Genomic DNA, 25591 nt, shown 5'->3' on the forward strand with positions numbered 1-25591 from the left:
CACCCATTCCGAGAGTCAGCATAGCATCAGGACTACCCAGGGAACTGGGATAGAGCAGCCCCACATTGACATTTGGTTCTCCATCAGACAGAAACCAGCAGGGTGGAGTATCCTTTCGAGCAGTGCCCCTTCTTCTCACAGAGCCCTCGAGCTTCCTGTCTTGGAGACTCACTACCCATTTTGCCACTTCCGACCACCTTGTTTATTGCTGCCCTCTACCACCAGACCAACAGAACATGCTCTTAGAGGAGTAGCAAACACATGTGCCTATTTGTCCGGGATAAACATTATATCTATCCAGCAACACCCAGTAAGGGTACAAATAACTGTTATGCGAGATCGAGGTCTGCCTCTGGACATGGCCAGGCTTATAGAAATACCCAAGTGGTAGCAGCCCAATGAAGGTCTCTGTGCTTGGACCCCAAATGTGGCTAAATAGTAGGCTCTGCACTAGCCGAGGGGTTCTAAAGTTAAATACAACACAATCATCCTGCTGATCCACTGGCCCTGACCCCAGCCAACTCACCCTACATATGAGGAGTATATCATTCACCTTAGTAAGAGGAAAGTTCCTGTGCTGGGTCAGCCAGTTCAGGCATTTGTTGGTAAGCTCTTCCTGGTCCTCCTCTGGTCCCTATGCAAACGGGGCACACCTGTTGAAATTATCAAACAAGGACAAGCTGCAGGGGGAAGATCTATGACAGGTTGCTTCTGGAAGAGGTAAGGCAACTTTACCAATCATTGAGAATTGCCCACCCCTTGCCCCACCCAATTTGATACAACCCCAGACCTGGCAACGACTGGGGCAGTTCTTTGACGGCCATTAGCCTCTGTGCCCAACACTATTACATACAGCTAAAGCACGCCATGTATCTGAAGCTTCATGCTGGAAAACAGTAGGTCCTTAGTTGGATAATTTAGCCAAATGGAATGAGATGATGTCCTAGGGGCCCCCAAGACTAAATTGGGTGTTTTTTGTGGTTCACTCCATGGTAACTTGATGTCAGTAATCCCCTTCTCAATGGCTGCCAATCAGGCCAGTATCAGAGAAAGTTCAGATGCCACGATAACTCTGACCTTCGCTAGGCAAGCCTTCATTAAATCATTAGCCCATGGTGGATTGAGCCAAACCTCCTCTCAGGCTAGGGAGTCAGAGTCATAGGAAGCAGAGGCTGGTTGTCCACTGTCCATGCTATGAGTCATTTTTGCCATCGAACATCCTGTTTGACCTGCTTAGAGGGTGTGTTCCAGAGGCTGAGGCATCAGAGTAACAGCTAGGGATAAGGATTAGAGAGGCAGTTTCGTCCTGTGGTTCAGCTGCTGCAGTACCACTAGAAGGGCAATGGAGTAACAGGCCATTGAGGAGGGAGGGGTGGGTGGGGTAGTTAGGCGAATTCACACCTGCACCCAAGGACAGCTTCCTCTCTGTTAGGGCAATTTCTGAAGAAATAATACCCGCCGAGTGATATAGCATCTTGACAATACCCAGTGCCCTTTCTTTTAACCATGTCGTCTATTATTTGCTTAACTGCAGCACGTTAAAAGTCAAGATGGAAGGCATTACAGAAGGAACACCAATGAGCACTAACGGGGCTCAACATGACATGGTATGATCAGATGAATGTCCAGTTAAAACAAGCAACAATCTGGGAGGAAGTAATAGCCGAAAGACCACTTAACCCGAAAGCAGTTTTTCAGAGGGCATCAGAGGGTGGGCCCAGCCCAGCCTCGTCCAGGCGTGGACGGGCTCAGACAGGCCAGTTCTTATCAAATAAAAAAGGCAATTTACTTTGCATCTCACCAAGTAGATTTTAGAGCCATAAAATAAGCACTTTGTGGCATAACTGTACTCATATTTCCTGATACTAATCCATCACTAATTCTTGTTGGGTTCCGGAGTAGCGTACTACTCGACAAAAAGCGCTTCGATGCCTCGTCAGGGGTAGTAAGCGCTATATAAATACTATTACAATACTATACAATAACTCCTTCAGCCTCTGTAGCCAAACCAGCATGCTTAGGTACATTAATAATCATGAAATGGTGCATTTGTCCTAATTAATTTTATTAGTTGTACTTTAAATAATATTGTATGAATGACCTTACCCATTCCTGTGATCGTTATTGTGCCCTGTGATTGGATCTTTCCAAACTGGTTTTCCGCTTCGCAGATGTATGTTCCCTCATCGCCAGCCCACAAGTCTGAAAAACACAGGAAGCAACTTTGTGTGAACCATGTTAATAAAATGTTCCAATACATACATGGATATGGTTATGTTATGGTAATAGGACACTCTTAAAACTCCACATACAGCACTAGGCTCCTTCTAGATGAGAGCTGTAAAAGGATTGTGCAGAGAGAGGTTGGCTGTGACCCCTTAGGTAGAATTAAATGCCAGAATCCTATCTCATTCAGTGTATTTTTACTGCTTTTCAGAAGCATCAAAGCTTTCCACAGCAAATACATGGTCTTCCAGATTATTCCAGACATCAGGGATTTTGCAGGAGAATGTATGTCCTTTGAACATTACCTCAAAGCAAAATTAGTGTATTAAGAGGATGCCGTGTGGAGCATGGGCTCCTTCTGGGTTGACATCTGAACATATTGACATTGACATTGACATTGACAGGGGACTTGGTCGAACAATATACATCAGTTGAACAGTAAGTTCGAGCAACATGAGGGCTAGAAGAGGTTTTTTATAGAGCATCGGAACATACTGACATTTTTATGGTATGGCTTGACGGTGTAGCTGTCGCCAGACAATTGTGTTAGGATCACTAGCGAGGGGTTGTGGCTCTGCCTAGATGTTGACAGTCAGAAGTATGTTTTGATTGGACAGACGCTGTGTGCTTCAACATAAAAACGTGTTTTCCCTCCACGCAGCTGTGATCATTGTGTTTATTTATCCAGCTGCCTAAGCTTGAACTTTTAGGGGCACACACATGACATTGAAACCCCATGAAAGTGTTCCAGATAACTAGAAAATGTAGGGTGTTTTTCTCTGGCAGCAGCAAAGATGAGCAATCATTCACCTACATGAATGTCTGGCTTGAACATTCAACTGTCACTTTGCCTTTTAACCCTCCACAATATTGTTCTAAAGTTGTTTGCTTCCTCACAAATACATATACATGCCCATGCTTTTTACTTGTAATACTTCGCATTACCATACAACATTCCTTTACATCCAGACCTATTGTCATTACCAGTGCTTGTTAAGTCTGGATTGAGAGCACAGCTCTTTGACAAATCTCTTTTTTTACTACTCTTCTAAAACTATTGATTGAGTAGGCTTCAGAGGGGTAAACATTTTCACCACAGATACTTTTGGGATACATTTTATTGCATCTTAAAGCAGGTCACAATCAGCTCAGACAAAAAGCTATGGTCTGCAATCTGTACCTTTACAAGTATCAGTGCAGTCATTGGCATCACATACATAAGAGATACTGGCAGTACTATGTTTACATTGCTATGACATGTCAACTCCTGCAGATCCATACCATCTCACCACGGATTATTAGCTAGTTGGTGTATCATTCTGTCTCCTGAGAAGTGTTTCTATTACAATGTCTGGACACCAATTTTTTAAGCATGTGGCAGAGACTATTTAGTGAGTGCGGAAGCCATCTTGTAAAGAAGGCTTACCACACAACATATAACACATTGTAAATAAAAACCTGCTAAGCTATCTCACAATTTCCTTGTACAGAGTATTTAAACCACAACTCTTAAAACAGATGTGCTGTTCTCTATCAGTTTGAACATCAGCAAAAAGAACACTAATAATGAGATTCCACAGAGTCTCATAATGGTGTTAATGTACCTTGTTTGTTGACACAAAATGATAAAGACTGATCATTTTCCCAACTTTTCCTAGTAATTTTGTTTACTTCCAGGCCATTAAAGACGGTCCATTGGATCATGGCGTTCCATTTCTATTACTGGGCTTTGACTGCTTCATTTTGTACATTTGCTTTGTATCTGTGCAAGTATGGGTCTTCCCCTAAGATGGCTCCTTACTGTTTTTCATTTTCTTTTGCAGATTGATGTGGAATGACCACAAAATGGTCACCCCAAAGTCTCCCAAAATAATAATAAAGTCACAATCTTGTAAGCCTTCAAGGCAGCTATTTTTCAGTGCTATTGTTTGTATTCTCCACAGTATACTCCCCCATGCACTGTGATATAATGATATCAGCCTCTCTAACTGACACATTTTATTTTATTAGATGTTCAACTAGCACGATCTTCAAACAGATAAAGAACTGCAGGATGTGCACAGTAACTGCATTTTCAAGAAACTAGTGACTGGTTCGATACCTATAAATATTATCAGTCGTGGCTTGCTGACCTCTAAGGGGGCGGGGCGATGCGGCGCACAGGGGTGGGTTGGTGGTGGAGTTTGGAGGTAACATTTAATAAAAAAACAAAAAAAAAAACTTAGCTCCTCCGTTGCCGCCGTGCTGCTCCTCTTTCCCTCGGCATCACTCCAGGCTGCAGACACAGGCTCCCAGCCTGCCCTGCAGCCAAACCCGATGCTGCTCAAAGCAGCATTAGGATTGGCTGGGAACGCCCAGCCGTGGCACTTCCAGGCAGACTGGGGCCGGTGCAGGCCCTCTCTAGCCCAGCAACACAGTGCCAGGTTGAAGAGACCCTACTGTGCATGTGTGTTTGGCGGCCTGAGACGGTCGGCCAAACTTACATGCACACTGAGGGGTGTGCTCTGTGCACTCTTCTCAGTGCTCGTCACCCCCGTGCTGCGCCCCTTTACAAGAAAATGACAATAAACACAGTTTATTATAATTTATTATCGTTTTCTTGTAAAAGTTTTGCAGCTGCTGCTGCTGGCAAGGGGATACGATCCTCGCCCTAATGGAGGAGCCACCGCTGAATATTATGCTGCCTCCTCTTGTTTCTTTTACTGGGCATCAAGAAGGTGCACTCTCTATCACAGTAATGATTATCACTATGATAACCATGGCCATATTTATTTAGTTCATAGAAACAAAATATTATCAAAAGTGAACGTGCAAGTGTATGTATTTGAGCTGCTTCTTCTGTATGATAGCAGTGCTCAATTGAGTTTTCATCCATTTTCCATTGTTCTGTTCCATTTTCAACAAAATGAGACACTCAAGGGAGTCTGCTCTGTTCATAGGTCTAAGGCATTTAGGGCCAGATGTATCATACATTTTTGCGATCGCAAAAATGCATTTTGGTATGTAACAAGTCCAATTTGCGATTTGGTAACATGTTACCAAATCGCAAATTGGATTTGCGACTACATACCGATTCGGTATTAGGAAGGGGCGTGTCAAGGGCATCCCTTTCTAACACCGAATTGCAGAGGTGTGTATGATTGTTTTGTGACAGTGAATGAGGTCGCAAAACAATTGCAGTTGCCACCAATTTCAAATTGGTGGTAGCCCATTTGCAAAGAGGAAGGGGTCCCCAAGGGACCCCTAATCCTTTGTGAATGAATGCGAAAACATTTTTTAAGAGCAGGCAGTGGTCCCACGGACCACTGCCTGCTCTTAAAAAATGAAAAGAAAACTTAATTTTTCATTTTTAAACACATCCCGTTTTTCTTTAAGGAAAATGGGCTGCATTTAAAAAAAAAAGATTGCTTTATTGACAAGCAATCACAGACATGGTGGTCTGCTGAGCCCAGCAGGGCACCATCCCTGTGATTGTAGTCATTCGCAATGGCTTGCAAATTGCAACCTACCTCATGAATATTAATGAGGTAGGCCCATTTGTGAGCCCTTGAGAATCGATGTATGAAACTCCTGGAGTTTCATACATTCCAATAGCGATTACTTAATTGCTATTCGCTAAAAATCACAATTAGGTAATCGCTATTGTGAAGTATGATACATCTGGCCCTTTGAGATAGAGGATTCAGTGACTGCTGCAATTATGTGAAACCCCCTCCAATGATTTGTTCTCGACTCCAACCACATGTACTATCTGCCTGTAGCACTGCAACTTTGCGATCAAATGTTTAAGTGCCTTTGTCTGACTCAGAGGAACATCTAGTCTTTGAGGCATTTTATCTAAGAGGTGACGGACAGCAGAGAGATGGACAGAATGCTTGAATTAATCTAAGCCACAAGTAATTGATTGATCCATATTTTATTCCACCATGTTTGGCTGATACTTTCTTGGTCGGAGTTGGAATTTTCATTTTAGGGTCATGAGTATTCTTATATTAGAGTTGAAGAGCCATGTTTCATGTTACAGATGTTTTTTCAGTATAAGAATGCCCATATTTGTGTGTGCTTATGTGACATTTTAGCTGGGGGTCCAGTGAAACTACAACACTCTTCGCTATACTCTGTGGTTCAGGAGGTAAGGTTTGGAGCAAGCTTCAAAACGCTTGTTTGATATCTTTACATTTTTCATCTGAACACAAGGTCCCCATTGCGAGGCCGGGTAACCGTCCGGGTAACCACCCTCCGGAATTTCCAATTCCAGAAGTACTAGTAAGTCTGAGGAGAGAGTTAGCAGGGATTGCAAGTGTGACTGCATGGGCCCCCTTGGAAATGAGGAGGAATTACTAGGGCAATTCTAAATCCTAACCAACTGGTAATTTGTCATTTTTCCCAGAGGTTCACTCAGGAACGGCGGCTGCTTTCAACAGCTACTGTTCCCAGGGGAAAAATAGCAGATCTGTGGAATTTCCACAGACCTCGTAATTAGTCTCTAAACCTATTTATAAATTAATGGAGAGGTACGCTATGGGGATGATTCCATTAATCACAGTTGTTTTTTGCTACATACTCTTTATGAAGAGGGAGCCAGTTCTTTGTTGACTGATGAAGCTGACAGCAAAGGGTCTTGAGAAGAGGGAGCTGTTGTCCAATCGTCTCCATTTAACCTTGGGCTCTGGATACCCCTGAGCGTTGCAGGGCAGCGTCAAATTGGAACCAATGTCCATTGAAACATCACTTGGTTCTTGCGTAAAGACAGGAGCAGCTGAAAGAAAGAAGGTACATGAAACATCCTATATTGTCTGCCTGGCTTTATCATTGATCTATAGAACGATTATTCCAAAACACAGTGTCCAAAACAAGGTTAACATGTGATTAAGTAATGTTAACAATTCATAGATTATGTATATTCATTACCTGCCTGTGAAAATGGCTGTGGCACAATACCACGTGCTATTTAGAGCAGGAGGTACTAATGCAAGTTCACACATTGAATACTAAATGTATTACAACAGTGCAAAGGTCAAATTCCTTGTTAGTACGACAGTGCAGCATAGCATAACATTCAAAATCACTGCTTATCTCACGTTAGGGATTTTACACAGGTAAAAAAAAACACAGCTAAGAGTAGCAGGGTCTACGTAGTGTGATTTTCACTCAAAGCATGGATTTTACCCTCTGCATCTCATTCCGATTAAATACCCTAGTTCACCTCTACTAACCATGACAAAACAGCATGCCATAAACTATATAATCAGATCTGCAGTGAGTAATACGCTGTTTATTACCATAGCTGAGAGAGAGGAGAGGAACATCATGACCCACTTGAGGCTTCACCTGTCAAGAGTCACCACCCTTGCCCCAAACTTTTATCTGCCTGTTTCCTTCCTGCTGCAACAAAGTAGATCCCACTCAGCCACTGGTTCTCTCTTTAATCTTCCATTATGGTGACTCTGAGTTACTCTTGTAATGCAGAGTTCCAGCCAAATTCCACAATCGTCTACTGAAGCACCTATTGTTTTACATATAAGACTTGAGAGACTGATATCATCTGTTGTTGTAGAACCCCACATCTGATGAAATATGCTTTTCTCGTCTACTGCATTACCACCAGAGAGATATTTTCCACAGGTTTCTTCGCTCTCCCCAGGGCTGTTTAACATATAATGCACCAACTGGTTTAGATGATTAGAGCTATTGTCTTTGTCGGTGTCTTTTATGCAGATTGCATGAACTGAACTAATTTTGTGTCTTCACTGCCATGAGCCAATAATGCACATCATGTGCATCTAGAAAAGATCCATGTTGCAAGACCTACAGTTAATCTAAAGGCTGCATGCAGTTGAGACATGACTATCACAGATTTTCCTCAAAGTCAATGCCACCAAAGTGAAATCTTTCTAGCATGTAACAACATTGCGCGATGGCAAAACAACCTATGCGCCATGACTATAGGAGAAGCCCCCAGGTGGATAAAGAGTCTTCCCTCAAAGCCCGGATTAACACAGTCTTTTTGGTATGTTTCTACTCACTAAGATTTTGGAGAAAACTTGTCTCATTCTTGCCATGTCATCTTTCTGTTTAGACAGACTTGGCATGTGTTTCATTTAGAATTGATTATTGTAACATTCCCTACTTAGGCTTGCCTGAATCCTCCATAGTTAAGCTGCAAAAAAGTGTTAAATTGTGAAAACTCGAACACATCTTGCAAGTTAGAATTAAACCCCTATGGCTTCTGGTAAAGCAGGGAATCATTAGCTTTATCATTGGCTTATTCAAGCAGAGAATTCTCCTCTTTTACAATGATTCAGTCAATAAATCCCAGCAAAAAATCTACAGCCTGTCTTCTCAGTTCCATACTTTAAATGATCCTAGAGGCGTAGCTGCTCACTTTGTTTCAATGGCTCTCTGCTCTGGAAAAACCTTCCTTTGCATCTAAAGACTATTCACTTACACCTTGCAATTAGAAAAACCTTAAAAACATATCTAGCCTGCTATATCTTTCTCTTTCATAAGTTTGTATTTGATACTTGTATGCATTGTTGCTCTCTTGTTCTATAGCACCAAGATACCTTGTTTGATGAACGTGCACTCAAGAAAAATAAATAAAATCAAATAAAGTATTTAACAGATGCATAAAATGAGTCAACACAACCTTTGTAACCTAAATTAAATGGCAACGAAGTTGCCTGGCTAAAAATAAGCACCAGGGCTCAAACATTTTCTCAGGAGGTTGCTGCTCAATATAGGGGTCAATCACTCCAACCATGTGTTACCCAATATTAGCAGAGGCACCCCACGCTGTCTTTGGTGCAAGCACCAAAACACCTAAAAGTGCTCCTGTCTGGGGGACATTGTAGTACTAGAGATGGTGCAAGCTGCCCACCTCCAGGGCCCCAAAATAATTTTCTAGAAGTAATTAGGGCAAGGGAAAACACAATAGAACCAAATTTAGACAAGCACAATATACACAAGAAAATCAAGCACTAATATGGTTAACTTATGTCATATATGGTGTCAATTTAAACCTATCTGCAAATATAACAATGCCTAGTTATTTTGAATCTTTACCCCATACAGACTGGCACTCCAAATTAGCTCTTGAAGATACCAGGGGGCTGAGCTCCCATCCCACCCACCTCAGGCCCAGTAGCCTGGGAACACCCCTGCACTACTGAGATTAAGGCCTTCTGTTACCCTCATTGTAGGAAGCTGGCCTGGAGTGTGGTGAGCACCTATGGTTTTATCACCTTATACCAGGTCCAGGTATACCCTATTAGTAAAGTGTAGGCAGTGTGTTAGGAAGCCAGGGCTCTCTAAAGGTAGCTGTGGATGAGCAGCCAAGACTTATCTAGGAGACATGCAAAGTTTATGCAATACCACTATAGTCACAAAGGACTTACACACATGAAGGAACCACACAGTATTACAAAAATAAAGGTAAAAATAAAGGTATTTTATTATAGTAACACAACTAGAATACAGACTAGGCAATCCCCAACCACGTACTATAAAAGTGGAATGTAAAAGGCAGTCCTCCAACCATGGAAGTGGACTCAGTAGAAGTGAGCTGGAGGAACTAGGGACCCCAAGAGGTGAGTACCAGAGTGACCCCGAGTGACCAGGAGAGCAGAGGTAAGTGCCTAGCTGTCCCCAAAACCAACAGGAGGACTTTGAAAAAGGATTATGCAAGACCCAACCAAGACTGGAAGAACCCAAAGGTAGATCCTGACAGAAAAGGACCTGAAAAGGAAAGGGACCAAGTCCAGTTTGTGATGGAGTGTCCGGTTGTGGCAGGAGTCACTACCCACCCTTCTGTGGATGCAGGACCAGGACGACAATGGACGAAGACGGCCAGCAGTGCAGCACCAGAGATGAAGAGGAGTCCCAGCAGTGATGCAAGTGGTTTCCCACATGCACAGCTGAGATGCAGTTAGTCAGTGGTGCTGGAAGACCACCAACAAGCCTTGTCAAATGCAAGAGATGGAGAAGAAGGTTTGCAGGGTTGAAGAGGACTAGCAAGGTCCAAGGGTATCGACGCAAGGAGGAGAGTCGGAGGTGACCCTTAGCAGCTGGCAGAGTCACAAGAAGAGCAGCAGGCACAGGAGTCATAGTGAGGCCCACTCAGCATACCTTAAGTGGAGTCCCATGTCGCTGGAGCAGCAGGCAGGAGACTGTGCTTTGCAGGAACGAGTGCTGAAGGCTGGAGCTACACAGAGCCTGAAGAACCCTTGGAGCAGGAGCAAACAAGCCTTGATACCTTCAAGGGTGCACAGGAGTACCGTCTTGCAAGGAGAGGCAAGGGCTTACCATCTCCCAAGTTGGACAACTGGTAGAGGGGACCAAATACATCACTACAGACCACCACCTGTGATGCGGGATCCACGCAGTTCCGGAGAAGAGCAGATCCACACAGCCAGTCATTGTTGCAGTTGATCTTGTATGTCGAATCTGAGGACCCACCCTAGAGGGAGACCCAAAATAGCCCAGGAAGGAGGATTAGTAACCTACTAGGGTGACCAGCTATCAGGTTGGGGCTGTGATGACACCTACCTAACTGGCCACTCGGATGTTCCCAGGGACCTCTGCCCACCTTGGATTTAAGATGGCAGAATCAAGTCACCACCTGCAGGAGCTCTAGGCACCACCTCTGGGGTGGTGATGGACATGGGAGAGGTAACTTCCCTTTCCTTTGTCTAGTTTCATGCCAGAACAGGAACCATGGGTCCCTGGATTGGTGCAAACCAGTTTATGCAAGGAAGTCACCAAATGTGCCATTCAAAGTATACTGGTGGCTTGGGGAGGCTACCCCTCCCAAACCATGTAACACCTATTTCCAAGGGAGAGGGTGTTACTTACCTCTCCCACAGGAAATACTTTTTTCTGCCTTCCTCTGCCTGAGCTGATCAAGCAGCAGGAGGGCAGAACCCTGTCTGAGGGGTAGCATCAGCATGGGGTACCCGGAAAACCCCCAAAGACTGGTAGGAGCAATGCTGGGGGTCCTCTAAGGAGCCCCCAGAGTGCATAGAATCATACAACCAATTCTGTCAACAGTACTGGGGTATGAATTCAACATTTTTTATACCAAACATGCCCAGGTTCAGATTTACCATTATGTAGCTGGACACAGGTAGTGACCTGTGTCCAGTACACAGGTAAAATGGCTTCCCTGCACTTATGAAGTCAGAGCAATGGAGCTGGGGTTTGTGGGTGCATCTCTGCCCATGCAAGGGTGCCCTCACACACAGGTACCTGCACCCTGCCCTCTGGGCTAGGAGGGCCTACCACAGGGGTGACTTACAGTGACCTGGTGCAGTAACCTGCAGTGAAAGGGTGCATGCAGCTTTTCACGCAGGCTGCAATGACAGGCCTGCAGACACATTTTGCATAGGCTCCCATGGGTGGCACAATACATGCTGCAGCCCATGGGGAACCCGATCCAAACACACATCCCCCTCCGATCCAAACACCCCCTCTGAACCAAACACACACACCCACCCTCTCCAATTCAAACACACACCTCCTCTGATCCTCTCCCTCACCCCCCAATCCCCAAACATGTGCACAGGTAATCACTAACACTGGCATACACACATTCAAACATGCATACTTCCAGACATGCTTGCACACATTCTTACACACAATCACACTGACATGCAGACACGCACTCACTTCACCATTCTAACACGCATTCACTCGCACGCATACAACCATGCAAACAACACAACACACACAGACGCATTCACACATTCACTCACACATTCATGCACACACTTGGACAAACACACACAACACCCCCCAACCTCCCACACCCCTGCCCTGTCGGAAGCCCGACTTAGCTTGCACATGGAGGTCTTCCGTCAGGGAACGGGAAGGGGCACAGCTACCGCCAGCAGCGCCCCGCCGGCAGAACACCATCAGGCCGTATTACTTGTCATAATACGGCTGCTGGAGGTGTTCTACTGGAGACCGCCACCATGAAAACAGCCGGATTTCCACCCTTCTTGTGGCAGAAGTCCGGCAGTGCTCATAATATGGTGGACGGATGGCAGCCACAGTGGCGGTATTTTAGCGGCCTTCACCGCGGCGGTAGACGGTTTTTACCACCAAAGTCAAAATGAGCACCATTGGCTTCTCCTTGTTGCTGTATAGACAGATTGTGGGTCTATCTGTCCAAATTAGTAGGAATGCCCTGCCATGGCTAGAGCTATGTGTGTTTTGCTTGTAGGCACCAGAGATGCCTGTATACAGCCCTCCCAGAGCCCTGTTCCCTGCATTACTTCAGAGAGATATAACTAGTGGCAATGGAGCAGTCTAGGCTGAGAGAGCATAGCGGCAATGAAAGTGGTGACAACAGGGCTTGGCACAGATAAATTGTGCATGCCTGCATGGCCCTTCCCATCTTTACCCACCTAGTAGAATAAATCAGCCAGTGGGAAGCTGGTGTGACTCGGCCAGTGCCCCAAGACATGCCATTTGCGCTATCCATTGTAAGTTAAAGTGACACTGTTATAATGTATGATTTATAAGTGTGTCATCAGAAAAGTGCCCCGATTCCCAAAAATGAGTGCCATTGCTAGGCAAATACAGGCACAACTAAGCAGTCCTTGCCACTAAGTGTGCTTCACTACAAACATCTAGGTCATACGTGTCCACTTAGTTATAACCTTGCCTTTTTACTAAACCACAGCTGGACAGGATTAACTGATTCTTGCCTGATGTAATCGGAGCTGATGGTGGTCTATTTATGACGATGTTCGTCAAAGCAATATCCTTTCACCCAACAGTGGAATATATCCAATCTGGTATTTTTATTATTTCACTACACACATTTAGAAAGTTAAAGTAATACTTACAGCCGACATCTAAAGTGATTTTACCAGTTGCTCGTCCTGCTTCATTGGCTGCAAGGCAGGTATAATCACCAGCATCCAGGTCCTGAGTTTCATGAATGTTCAAGATGCCCTGGGATGCGTCGATAATCACAAAGGAGGACTCCCTTAACTCCAAATCACCTAGATTTAGAAAGAGGTAAGATGTTAATTAGTGACAATTCCCTACATGAGAAAATATATACTTTGGCATATTTAGATGCTGGCCTCTCTCCAGCAACAGTCAAATATGGTGTGGATAACACATGGCTTAGTTATAGCAACTACTCTAGCTCTGGAACAAAGTCACTGTTTTATTCTCCATAATCTGGGCTTTAGTCCAGGGTGTAATATGTTGCCTGTTGATAGAGGACACCAAATAGTGTGGGGGATTGTAGGTTACTATTTCAAGGTCAAAATATCGATGTGCAACTGTATCAACTAAAAAGTGTTGAGAACCACTATATGGTCATGGTTAATACAAGTAGAGTGGGAGGGGCGCATGCGGATACCGCACAAGATGGCCGCTGGATTCTTGAGCTCCTGGGCACCTCTGCCAGGTGGATGACGCAGCGGCTTCCTCCGACTTCGTTTTGTCAGGCGAAGCATGTAAACACACGTCGGAAGTTGAGTGATATTGCCTCATGCCTTGTTCCTGCATTTTACTAGTGCAGTTGTGGAGAATTTATTCCCCGGCTTTATTATTTCTACGTGATTCTGGCCAACATCTTAGGCGTTCCTTCATTATTCTGAGGTAAATTTTTGACACTTCATTTATGGATACAGAAAATAATGTGGGATAACCTTCTTTAAATGTACTCTCCTGCTCTTATTTAAACCTACAGACTTCTTGATAATTCCCTACTTCAGATAATTTATGGGGGAGTTTCTTCAACAACTTCCTTTCAAGTGATTGCTGGAATGAGGACTACTACTGCATTCATATGAAATTGATTCACAGGCGATATAAACACCGTCACTCTCAATGGGCAAACCTCATAAGCTGAAATATAAAACTAAGTTATCTTCCATCATTGCTAAGCCTACTATCAGGAAACCTCATCATCAAAAGGACATTTGTCCAAACTACCTTACAGCTATTATGGAGGGAGACTGAACACAGGGAGGATTCACCATCACCTGCAAAAATGGCTCATTTTCAAGAAGACATCTAGATCTATAAAACATCCTAAAAGGGTGTAGACTCTCCCTCAAAGTAACTTTCTCATTTTTCTTTGGAGGATATAATGGAAAAGATTAGAGCTTTAAAGCAATTTATTGTTGAAAAAAGTATCTCACTTCAGCGTATTGAAGAAAAATGGTCTTCGCTTGATCAACAAATCTCAGCTATTGAGCAAAGGGTTAGTGACATCGAAGATTTTCTGCCTAGTGCTACTCATCTGTTAAAATAAATATCTCAACTTAAGAAGTCTACAGAGGATTTGGAAAATAGGAATCACAGGAACAATCTTCGGTGGTATGGTATACTGGAAAATTTGGATGGTTTTAATATAATTGCCTTCTTGCAAAGTATCATTCCTACAATAGTTCATTTACAAAACCATACTCCTTCTAAAATTCAAAAATCTCATTGTTTGGGTACCAAGCCTACAGCTTCTGAAACCTGTAAACCTAGAGGGATTAGCATTCTTTTTCTACAGTTTTCTGAACTGACGCAAGTATCATCAGCAGCCAAACAACTTTGTAATCTACACTGGTCTGTAAATAAGGTCCAATTCACATAAGATGTTTCCTGGAGATAAGACCCAAGTTAAAGTCCTTACATTAAATATCAGATATGGTCTGCTACATCCTTGTTTTTTTTCAAAATTGCTTATCAAAACAAACAATTTACATACGAAGAACAGAATGATCTCCAAGACATGGAAGTTGCAATGAATGCCATAACATGATCTTATTATATCTTCACTGGCTTCACGTTATAATTATTAATGGGTTTTTTCTTTCAGGTTATATTTCATCAGATGATAATGCTAAATATCTCCTTCTCCTCTCCCTTTTGTTTCAGTATATATTAGTGTTAGATGACCCCATACCTCAGTGTGTTGCATTAGTTATGTCCATTGACATCATCTTCCTTTGTAATCTATGGTAAATTTGTAATACTTTCATGTCATTTCCTTTTTTATCCTTCCTGTTTATTAAGTCCAATGTTAAGTATTACATCTGCGACCGTTTGGAGCAGAGTCAAGCCCATCTTCCTTAGGTGCTCTAACCCTTCGCATCCTTTGGAATGTTCAGGTAAGACATTTTCATTTCGCAATTGAGGAAATTTGTTTTTCTATATTGCCTTGTCTATCTACTATGCTAAATGCTCTGTTTCTTCCCCTTTTCTTTCTCATATTTGCTTGTACTTCTTATGTCTTTTTTCTCCTTTTATCTTTGTATGCATATATATATATATATATATATATATATATACACACATGCCTTCACAAATGTTGATAAGTTATGATGTCTGATCCAACAGGAAATTTAAGAATTGTTATATGGAATATTTAGGGCTTAAAGAACCCAGTTAAATGTCAGCGAGTCTTGTCACAATTATCTAATCTCAAATGTCAATTTGGCTTTCTTCAAGAATGCATTACTGACAAAGAGGCAGGCTTATGGAAGAAAGCTTTGGGTTGGTGACTTGTATTTTTCTCCCTCTATTCATTGCATAAATGGAGTTATTATTTTATGTCACAAATGCCTTAATATTTTGTTTGATTTTCAGGAATGTGATGATGAAGGCAGATGGAGATTAGTAAAGCTTACTATCAATAATATCCCCTTCAGTCGCCTTAATGTTTATGGTCTAACACATTCAGACCCTAATTTATGGACAGGAATAGCTAAAAAAAAATCACACAATATTATTCACAGAATTTACTATTGGTTGGGAGAATCTAATCAGGCTCTAGATCCCTTCCTTGACCAATCTTCCTTTATAAAATGTTTACCTCATAAAGCACACAAAGCTTTCCAACATACTATTTCTCAACACTCCCTCTCTGATTCCTGGAGAATATTTAACCCAGACCTTAAAGAGTATTCCTTCTATTCTTCCCCTCAGCAATCCAAAACTAGAATTGATTGTATATTTAAGTACAAATCTTCTACAACATCTCACTTACTCTAAAATGGGATCAATTTTGATTTCTGACCATGGTGATTCAATAATTCACTGCTATCAGATAAAGCATTTCTCATTGCTTTTGAATCTTTTGCTGTCAACTTTTTTCAACAGAACGATACTGGTGATACCACCTTTATTTTTTCTTGGGATGCTTTTAAGGCAGCATTCAGGGGATTTATCATTGTTTATGTTTCATCTAGGAAAAAAGTCTAGAAAAAGAGATCACAGCCTTATTATCTAACATCAAACGCTTAGAACACACTTATACTTCCAAAAATAATAAGGAAGATTTAGAAAAGTTGATTGCGGCAAGGATACTGTTTAGTAAAATATCTACTGAAAACACATGTACTATGCTTCTTAGAGTTAATGCTCGCTATTAAGGTGGTAAAAAATAAGGCTGGCGCATTTCTTGCGAATTATTTAGAAGGAAGAAAGGAAAAAATGTTATAAAGACAATCACGGACTCCACGGGCACCCAATTACTTAGTGACGCTGACATAGCAGATTGTTTTACAAAATATTACCAAACACTTTATAACCCTGATAGTAATCCGTCAGAAGCCCTTAAAGTTTCCTACTTTGCTAAACTTAAACCTCGTAATTCCATTACTTCTGATACCTTATTCCCAGAAGCTGAATTTAATCTAGAGGAACTTCAAAAAGCAATTAAATGCCTACCAAAAGGTAAAGCAGCTGGCCCAGATGGTTTTACCATTGAATTTTCTGATCAGGTTTCCCAGGTTCTTTTCCCTCTGCTTTTCAAACTTATTAATTTTTTCCTTTCTATAAAGTCTTCCATTGCTTCCTTCTCAGAAGCAATGATTTGCATTATTCCAAAAAACATTGCGGTTTTCCAAAAAACATTGCGATTTGACCGTATGTAAAAATTATCATTCTATATCTTTGATCAATACAGACTATACAATCTTTGTTAAACCCCTTACTCTCTGCCTAATTGATGTCATACCTGTTCTAGTTTCTCTGGAACAATCTGGCTTTGTCAAAAACAGGAACACTGCAGATAATTCATGTGACAGTTTGAACATTATTAACAGAGTAACTAAACTTACAACTCTTCTAGTGGCACTCACTTCTGATGCAGAGAAAGCATTTGATAGAGTTAATTGGCAATTCCTTATAAAATGCTTAAAATGGTATGGTTTTGGTCCGAAAATTTTCAAAATGATTTCTTTATTGTATTTGTCACCCCATTGTACACTATTTATCAATGGAGTCCAATCACCCTATTTTTATCCTAAGAGAGGCACCAGATAGGGATGCCCCTTATCTCCCATATTATTCATATTAGCATTAGAACCCTTCCTTCATCAATGTAAAACTTTAGACACATTACACAGATTTCAAGTTAAAGATACTCATATCAAGTATACTGCATTTGCTGATGACATTCTTTTTTTCATTTCACAACCTGATACATCCCTACCATCCTTTTTTAATGAGCTGAGATCATATTCTACAGTATCAGGTTATAAGCTAAATTTAGACAAATCTGAAGTTTTACCTCTTAATCAATACTGCACTAAAGATCCTTTTACCACAGCAGGACTTTCCTGGAATCCTGTTACGATTAAGTGTTTGGGAATTTTCTACACTATTAATCTTAAGGATACATTAAAGGTTAACCTTGATACTATACTCACTAGAATTACTTATCTTTACCAGAGATGGTCACCCATCTTTCTATATTGGTGGGGCACCTTGACAATTAAAATGATGATCCTTCCCGTTATTTATTTTTCTCTTCAGATGTTACCAGTTAAGATTCCTAAGAAATATTTAATCTCCTTCGGTAAAATGTTATCTAAATTCCTATGGAATGGGAAACAATCTTGCATATCATTGAATAGGCTTAAATTGCCCAAATTGGTGGGTGGGATTAACTGCCCTCACTTCCATCCTTATCATAAGGCCTTTGGTATTAAGCAGATTCAATCCTTTATTTTTCATTCTGATGTAACTGAACCTAAGTTATGGTTTACATTAGAAACCTCCTTTATTTTACCATTTTCACATGAAAGTTATTTATATGTCCCAACCTATTACATTTTGGCTGCCTCCACTTATCTCACATTCCTGTTCCCTGATAAAACCGCTTATCTCCAATGAATCGTTAGCTCAGTAATTTCTCCATAGTCACATTTGTTGTAGTAAAATGCTTCCCTATAAAGGGAAACCTTTTTTGTGGAAGAGATGGATTGATAAAGGTATTCTTATTGTATCTCAACTTATAACAAAAAGGTTCAATTGTTACTTTCTCAATTCTTTCCAAATCATTTAAACTACAGTCTTCATTTATTAATCAATATAACATATTAAACGTTCTCCTTTCAGAGGCTCTTACCTCTTTCTCCAACCCTTCTACTCGCACAATTGACATACAGGCACCTAATTACTCACCACATAAAACTCCAACAGCCTCTCTCATCTATAAAACACTTATCATGACCATACCAAATAGACCCAAATCTAAACAAGAAACATTATGGCAAACTGACTTACAGCTCACATGGCCACTCTGGGACAAAATATGGGCAAAAATACACACTACTGGTCACTCAGCCACCAGTATTATTTGTTTAATAGAATGTTTATACGCCTGCACATATGGTCAAAATCAAACTTAATAAGCAAGATACTTGCTAGCGTTGCAATTCTTATCCTAGTACCTATGTTCATATGTTCTTTCATTTTCCGATAGTTTCTATTTTCTCGAGACAGGTTTGGGATAAAATCACCACCATAACTGGCATTTATGCACAGTTCACTTTTGACAAAATGTTTCTTGGTGGACTACATATACTATGGACAAAGAATACAAAGATAGGTACATTTGTAGATTTATTGCTTGTATTAGGTTTTCAGGTTGTCACATCTCATTGGCAAACCACAGAAAATCTCACTATTAAGCAATGGTGGAAATTAGTATGCCTCAACCATAGACTTGAGAGGTATCATTTCCAATCTTTTCCAATGTTAGATATTTTGTGGCCTCCTCTCACAACATATCTTTCTAATGCTGCTAAAGTTTAAACTACTTATAACTATCCCATGTGCTTCCTTTATACTTATTAATGCATTCTTAAGATTAATCAGTCATTTGTTGGAATATGCTTTCTTCTTCTATAATAGTCTATATTATTACTTATGAGGTATATATTTTCCTCTTTTCTTTCTTTCCTTTTCTTCTTCTTCTCTCCTATGTATCCTTTTTTCTCTGTTTCTACTCCCTTGATCTTTTATGGTAGGCATTCATTTTGTGATCTAAATTATTGTATTTACATTATTTGTTTTCTCTTTAAGGTTCATAGTTTCTATTTTATTAGTTCATATATTTTTCTTTTTTTATCAAATGACAACATTGTCACATGTTCACTTGTTTCTTTTACTGAAAATAAAAAAATGTGAACTAAAAAAGTACAGGTGGAGTTAAGAATAGCATTTCTGTTACTCCTCTATACATACCTATTGTAGGAAAGTACCTCTTTTGACATGATCACCTACTATTTTTGCCTCTGCAAACCAATTGGGGATCCACTGGACTCTGTATGGTGTACTTCTTTTTAGTGCACCCTATAGAGAGCCAGCTTCCTACATTGATAGCAGTGGTGGGATCTGCGACTTAGCATTTTCTGATACCACTTGGTCAATAAGTGACTACACAAGTAAATCCGAAAATTGCCTTTAGTTAAATTGCATTTTTGAATAGGGAATTTTTTTTCCACATTCTTAAAAGTACTGTTAGGACACTGAAGCTTAACAGTGTAAAAATCCTAAAAACTTATTTTGGTTAGGACTGTAAAACTGTGTTAGAATTCTTTCTCTAGCTCAAAAAAGTACCAACTTTAGAACAAAAATGAGTACCACACAGGGTGTGGATAAGGAGCTCGACCTTACCCCTTACCTCCAGCTTTCTCATAAGCAGTTAAGAGCCCTCTGTAAAGGTTATAAATTTAAAACAGGCCGAAACCCTACCTCTCCAAACCTCCAGGGGCTGTAGGCAAATTGTGAGCAGGCCCATCCGACTGACGATGCCACTGACCCTGTAGGTCAGGGCAGCTCAAGTGAAGAGGAGGATGTGGACCCTCCATCACTTGAAAAGGTGGAAAGACTGGCTCGAAGAATTTCCCTGGAGGACAGAAAACTAACCATAGAAAGGGAAAGAGCAGAAATGGGTTTAGCACCCATGAATGGTGACAGTAATCAGATACTTAGGGACAGAGTATAGCACTCTGTCTCTAAAATCCCCAAAGGGATTGTCCCCAGGTATGAGGATGGAGATGATATCACCAAGTGGTTTACAGCCTTTGAGAAGGCCTGTGTGTCCAGAGATGTTAACAAAAATAACTGAGGCCCTCTCCTTTGGGGACTGTTCTCAGGAAAGTGCAGGAATAGATTCCTGACACTGAATAAGGCAGATGCAAGGTGCTACGACCTCATGAAGGATAAGCTGATTGAGAGCATTGGGCTCACTCCTGAGTAGTAGAGAATCAAATTTAGGGAGACTCGAAAAACCTACAGTCCGGTCTTGGTGAATTTTGTGAACTTCTCAGTGAAAACAGTTGGTGGCTGGTTAAAAGGTAACAATGTGCCTGATTTTGAAGGGCTTTAAAATGTACAGATAAAAGAGCATCTGTTGAGTAATTGTGTGCGGGAGAAGTTACACCAGTACCTGGTAGACCTAGGTCCACCTTCCGCTCAAGAATTGGGGAAGAAGGCAGACAACTGGGTCAAAACAAGAGTGACCAAAACGTCTACAGGTGGGAGGACCAGAACAAAGATGCCAAAAAGCCCCCACAAGGGAAAGAGGAAAACCAAAACAAAGATAAAAACAAATAATATTCTAAAGACCCCTAAAGCCCTGCACAGGAGGGTGGGCCCGAGACTCTTCCCAACCCAAGGGTGGGTACAAGGGCAAAAAGTGGGATCCCAGGAAGGCTTGGTGCCTTGCTGTCAACACCAGGACAGTGCACGCTCTACGGGCAACGTAATGCAAAATAAGCCTTATGCAATGTAATAATTCATTCATTGTGTGCTGATATTGCATATTAACTTTTTGCATTGCAGGTATTTATCTTGAAATGTCATTAATGGTGTTTGTAATGTATTGTTTATTTTCAAGCTTGTTCATTTTCAAGCCTTTCCTGAAGCCTGGCTGGGTGTGGGATGTGGGCGGGGCTTGGGTCTATTTAGGAAACCCAGCCCAGTTCCACGCTTCACTATTCAGAGGTCCCGGTGCAGAGCAGCAGCATTTTCCAGGGCTCTTGTTCCAGAGGCCTACTTGGACATTTCCTGGCCCTGTCATCATTATCTTGCTGATATTCAAGCAGGGCGGTAAGGCGGAGTTCGGGATAGGCTTCGACTCCGTTTTCTAGAAACATTTGAGTTTTTGGCTTTGTGATTTACAGTGTGTGCAGTTCAGATCGGCAGAGTGCGCGATCATTTCGAGACATTTGAATCTTGATGGTTGAATTGGCAACAGTGTTCGCGATTCATTCTTGGCAATTAACACTTGCAGTTCGGATCGGCAGAGTACGCGATCATTTCAAGGCATTGGAATCTTGATGGTTGAATTGGCAACAGTGTGCGCGATTCATTCTTGGCAATTAACCCTTGCAGTTCGGATCAGCAGAGTGGGCGATCATTTCAAGGCATTTGAATCCTGATGGTTGAATCGGCAACAGTATGCGCAATTCATTCTTGGCAATTAACCCTTGCAGTTCGGATCGGCAGAGTGCACGATCATTCCAAGGCATTTGAATCTTGATGGTTGAATCGGCAACAGGGTGAGCGATTCATTCTTGGCAATTAACCCTTGCAATTCAGATCAGCAGAGCGAGCGATCATTCCAGGTATTTGAGTCTTGATGCACAGTCTGGCAATAAGGTGCGCAATCACTTCTGGGCAATTGAATCATGGAACTTAGATCAAACAGAGTATGATCTTTCTAGACAAAACAAGTTTAGTCAGTTTGCCAATTTTGCAGTATCATTCATGAATCCTATAGCAGTTATTTATTTGGGAACGAATGTACTCATTGACTCTTGTTGTGACGTAATTGCTATTCTAAGGATTAACTTGAGCGAGTTCAATGTCAAGAGTATATGATAATAAAAAGGTCACGCTTTTGAAAAGTTCTTGATCTCTCATGTTATTAGAGCATAAATAATTGAAATAAAGTTCATGAAGATTAATGTGAATGACCTTGCTATTGTGTTCCTAACTCTTCCTTCCACAGGTCTCCTTCCCCATTGTTCCCAACTTAAACCCCATCCCCGCTTGGCCATTCTTTAACTCTGTGCTATGATAGCTAGTAGAGTTTGGAGCTGCCAAGAGGTGGACATATTGGGAACAGGCGCAAACCCTGAGGATCCGGCCTCGCTGACAATTGCCTGTAAAGCCATTGGACACCCAATTGAAGAATTTCTATGGAGTAAAAGCAGTGATAAGTCTCCAGATGGGAGCCGAAGTAGGCCTGACTATGTCAGTGAGTCTACTGAGGCAAATGTAGCTGTCGTGCCTGTAGGTGCCTGTAGCTGCCCTGGCTGTCTGGCCCAGCAACCTGGAAAGATACAGACAACAGCAACATATCAACGAGATTGAGGTTGAAGCACTCAGAAACACTAGTGCCAGTGTCACTATGGGGACTGAGCAACTGGTGTCCTCAGAAAAATATCTGTCTGGTGAGACTCTGATAATCAGGCTGAGGTATATCCCATGGCAAAGGTATCCTTACAATGAGGAGGGGTTACTGGCCAGAAGAAGGTGATGGTATGTCCTGCAATACCTGTACAATGTCTTATAGGAAATGATCTGGAGTCCTCAGCATGGGCTGAGGTTGAAAGAAAGACCCAGGCAGCTATGCTTGGTATCCCTGAATGGGTTTGTGTAAAAACAAGAGCACAGAGCAAGGCCCAGTAGAGCTGAAGTCTGGAATAAGTGCCCAACTTGCCAAGAGGAAAGGCAAAATGTCTGGGAAGACAGCTTCCCCAGGGAGAAGCTCTGTTAGCCCCAGAGGGAACTGAGCCTCAGGAGCTTGGGCTTTACAAGGCAGAGCTCTTAAGACCATATAACCTTCTGAGGAGGATCTGTGCCAGGGACAAAGGATCTGTCCCACTTTTGAAGACTTGAGACAGCAACCTTCTGATCAGAAAAAGGGAGATATTAGTGGCCCCCACAGGACCTATTGGGGGAAGGGACTCCTATTCACTTAGGCCACAGACCCCAAACCTGATGCCACTAGGAGAGTGGTAGTGCCTCAGAACGTTAGAGAGTTTCCCCTCACTTGGGCCTATGATATCCCCCTAGGTGGGCAACTTGGCCAGGCCAAAACATGGAGTTGGTTGGTAAACCACTTCTACTGGCCAGGTATGACCTAGAAGGTGACCGAGTTTTATAACTTCTGTTCCAACTGCCAAGCCAGTGGCAAGACAGGTAGCCACTCAAAGGCCCCTTAATTCGTCTTCCAGTGGTTGAAAGGGTGGGGATTGACATTGTTGGTCCCCCTGACCTTGCAACAGCATAGGAAAACAGATTCATACTGTTTGTAGTGGATCATGCAACCAGGTATTTGGAAGCAATTTCCATGAGGACTACTATTGCCCCTGCAGTAGCTAGGGTCCCTATTGTTGAAATGAAGAATCATAGATCCAAAAGGTATGAAATCTGGTCCTTTATTGGAGCATCCCATCCACAGCCAACTATACTCTCCTCCTCTCAGCTCTGCTCTCCTCAAACCTTTCTAACATTCCATATTCTACATGATGTCAGACTATGACATCAGCCTGAGAGCAGAGCAAAGAGAACAATCTACATTAATATTACAATTGATTATATACCACACCTATCGATGTATTCACCAGAGTGGACTTTCCAAAGGAGCTGGTGTCAGAGGTACCATCTTCATGTCTGGCTACCTAAAACACATGTGGGCTGAGTGTGGTGTGACCTACAGGTTCACTACCACATATCACCCACAAACCAATGGTCTAGTTGAAAGATTCAACAAGACATTGAAAGGTATGATTGGTGAACTCCCTGAAAAACTAAGAAGGAGATGGGATGTCTTACTACCATGCATGTTTTTTGCTTACAAAGATGTGCCTCAGAAAGGAGTAGGTTTTTCTCCCTCTGCGCTTCTGTTTGGAAATCCTTTGGACCACTTTGTCCCACCATCCTTTGGACCACTTTGTCTTGTGAAGAAGGGATGGGTGAGACCTCTCAGAGAACCTAAGCAGGTCATTGTGGACTATGGGCTTGGCCTTCACTCCAGAATGGCTGAGTACATGGAAAAAGCATCTAAAAACCTTGAAGCCACCAAGAACTCCAGAAGCTATGGTATGACCAAAAAGCTTGCCCAGTTAGAGTTCCAGCCAGGGCAGAAGGTATGGGTCTTGGAGCATATGGCACCTAGGGCCCACCAAGACAAATGGAGAGGACCCCACCCCATCCTGGAAAGAAAAGGGGAAGTCACCTACCTGGTGGACTTTGGCTCTTGCAGGAGCCCCAAAAAGGGCTATTCATGTAAACCGCCTTAAACCTATCATGACAGAGCTGAGATTACCATGCTCATGAGGGACAGGAAGCTGAGAGTGAATCTCTCCCTGATCTCCTCTCCAACAACCCAAAAGATGGCTCAGAATAAGGAGTTGTCTTTTCAGATACCCTCTCTGACCAACAGCAGACTGACTGCAAGCATGTCCTGCATCAGTATGCTGAGCTCTCCTCCTTGACCCTTTGTCAGACTACCTGATGTACACATGATGTGGACACGGGGGATAGCTTGCCTGCCAAGAACAACATCTTTAGACAGTCTTATCGTGTCAAGGATAGCATCAAAACTGAGGTAAGCAAGATGCTGGAATTGAGAGTCTTTGAGCACTATGAGAGCCCCTTGGCCAGCCCAGTTGTTCTAGTCCCAAGCCTGATTCCCAGGGTGGAAACAAAGAACTGAGGCTTTGTGTGGACTGTAGGGGTCTCAATGCTGTGATCAAAACAGATACCCACCCTATTCCTAGGGCTGATGAGCCAACTGACAGTTTAGGGGTAGAAAAATATCACAGTCATTTTGATCTCACATCAGGGTACTGGCAGATAGGTCTGACCCGTGGAGCAAAAGAAAAATCAACATTCTCAACTCCTGATGGGCATTACCACTTCACGGTTATGCCCTTTAGACTAAAGAATGCTCCTGCCACTTTCCAAAGATTGGTAAACAAAGACCTGGCTGGGTTAGAAGACTTTAGTGCAGCCTATCTAGATGATATTTATGTCTAGCTCCACCTGACAGGATCACCAGATCCACCTTGGAAAGGTCCTTAAGGCTCTGAGAAGTGAA

At 42.2% G+C, this 25591-nt stretch overlaps 1 protein-coding gene across 1 annotated transcript in view; it reads right to left on the bottom strand.

The window, feature by feature from the left end:
* Positions 1 to 25591, bottom strand: part of HMCN1 (hemicentin 1) — a 1093576-nt gene that overhangs the window by 651996 nt on the left and 415989 nt on the right. Inside the window, exons 15-17 of the mRNA XM_069232006.1 lie at positions 13077 to 13235; positions 6791 to 6985; positions 2107 to 2202 (exon numbers count right to left, since the gene is read on the bottom strand). Of these exons, the coding sequence (XP_069088107.1) occupies positions 2107 to 2202; positions 6791 to 6985; positions 13077 to 13235 (450 nt within the window). The remainder of the gene's footprint in view (positions 1 to 2106; positions 2203 to 6790; positions 6986 to 13076; positions 13236 to 25591) is intronic.

The sequence above is a fragment of the Pleurodeles waltl genome, chromosome 4_2 (assembly GCF_031143425.1).
Source record: "Pleurodeles waltl isolate 20211129_DDA chromosome 4_2, aPleWal1.hap1.20221129, whole genome shotgun sequence".
Classification (NCBI taxonomy): domain Eukaryota; kingdom Metazoa; phylum Chordata; class Amphibia; order Caudata; family Salamandridae; genus Pleurodeles; species Pleurodeles waltl.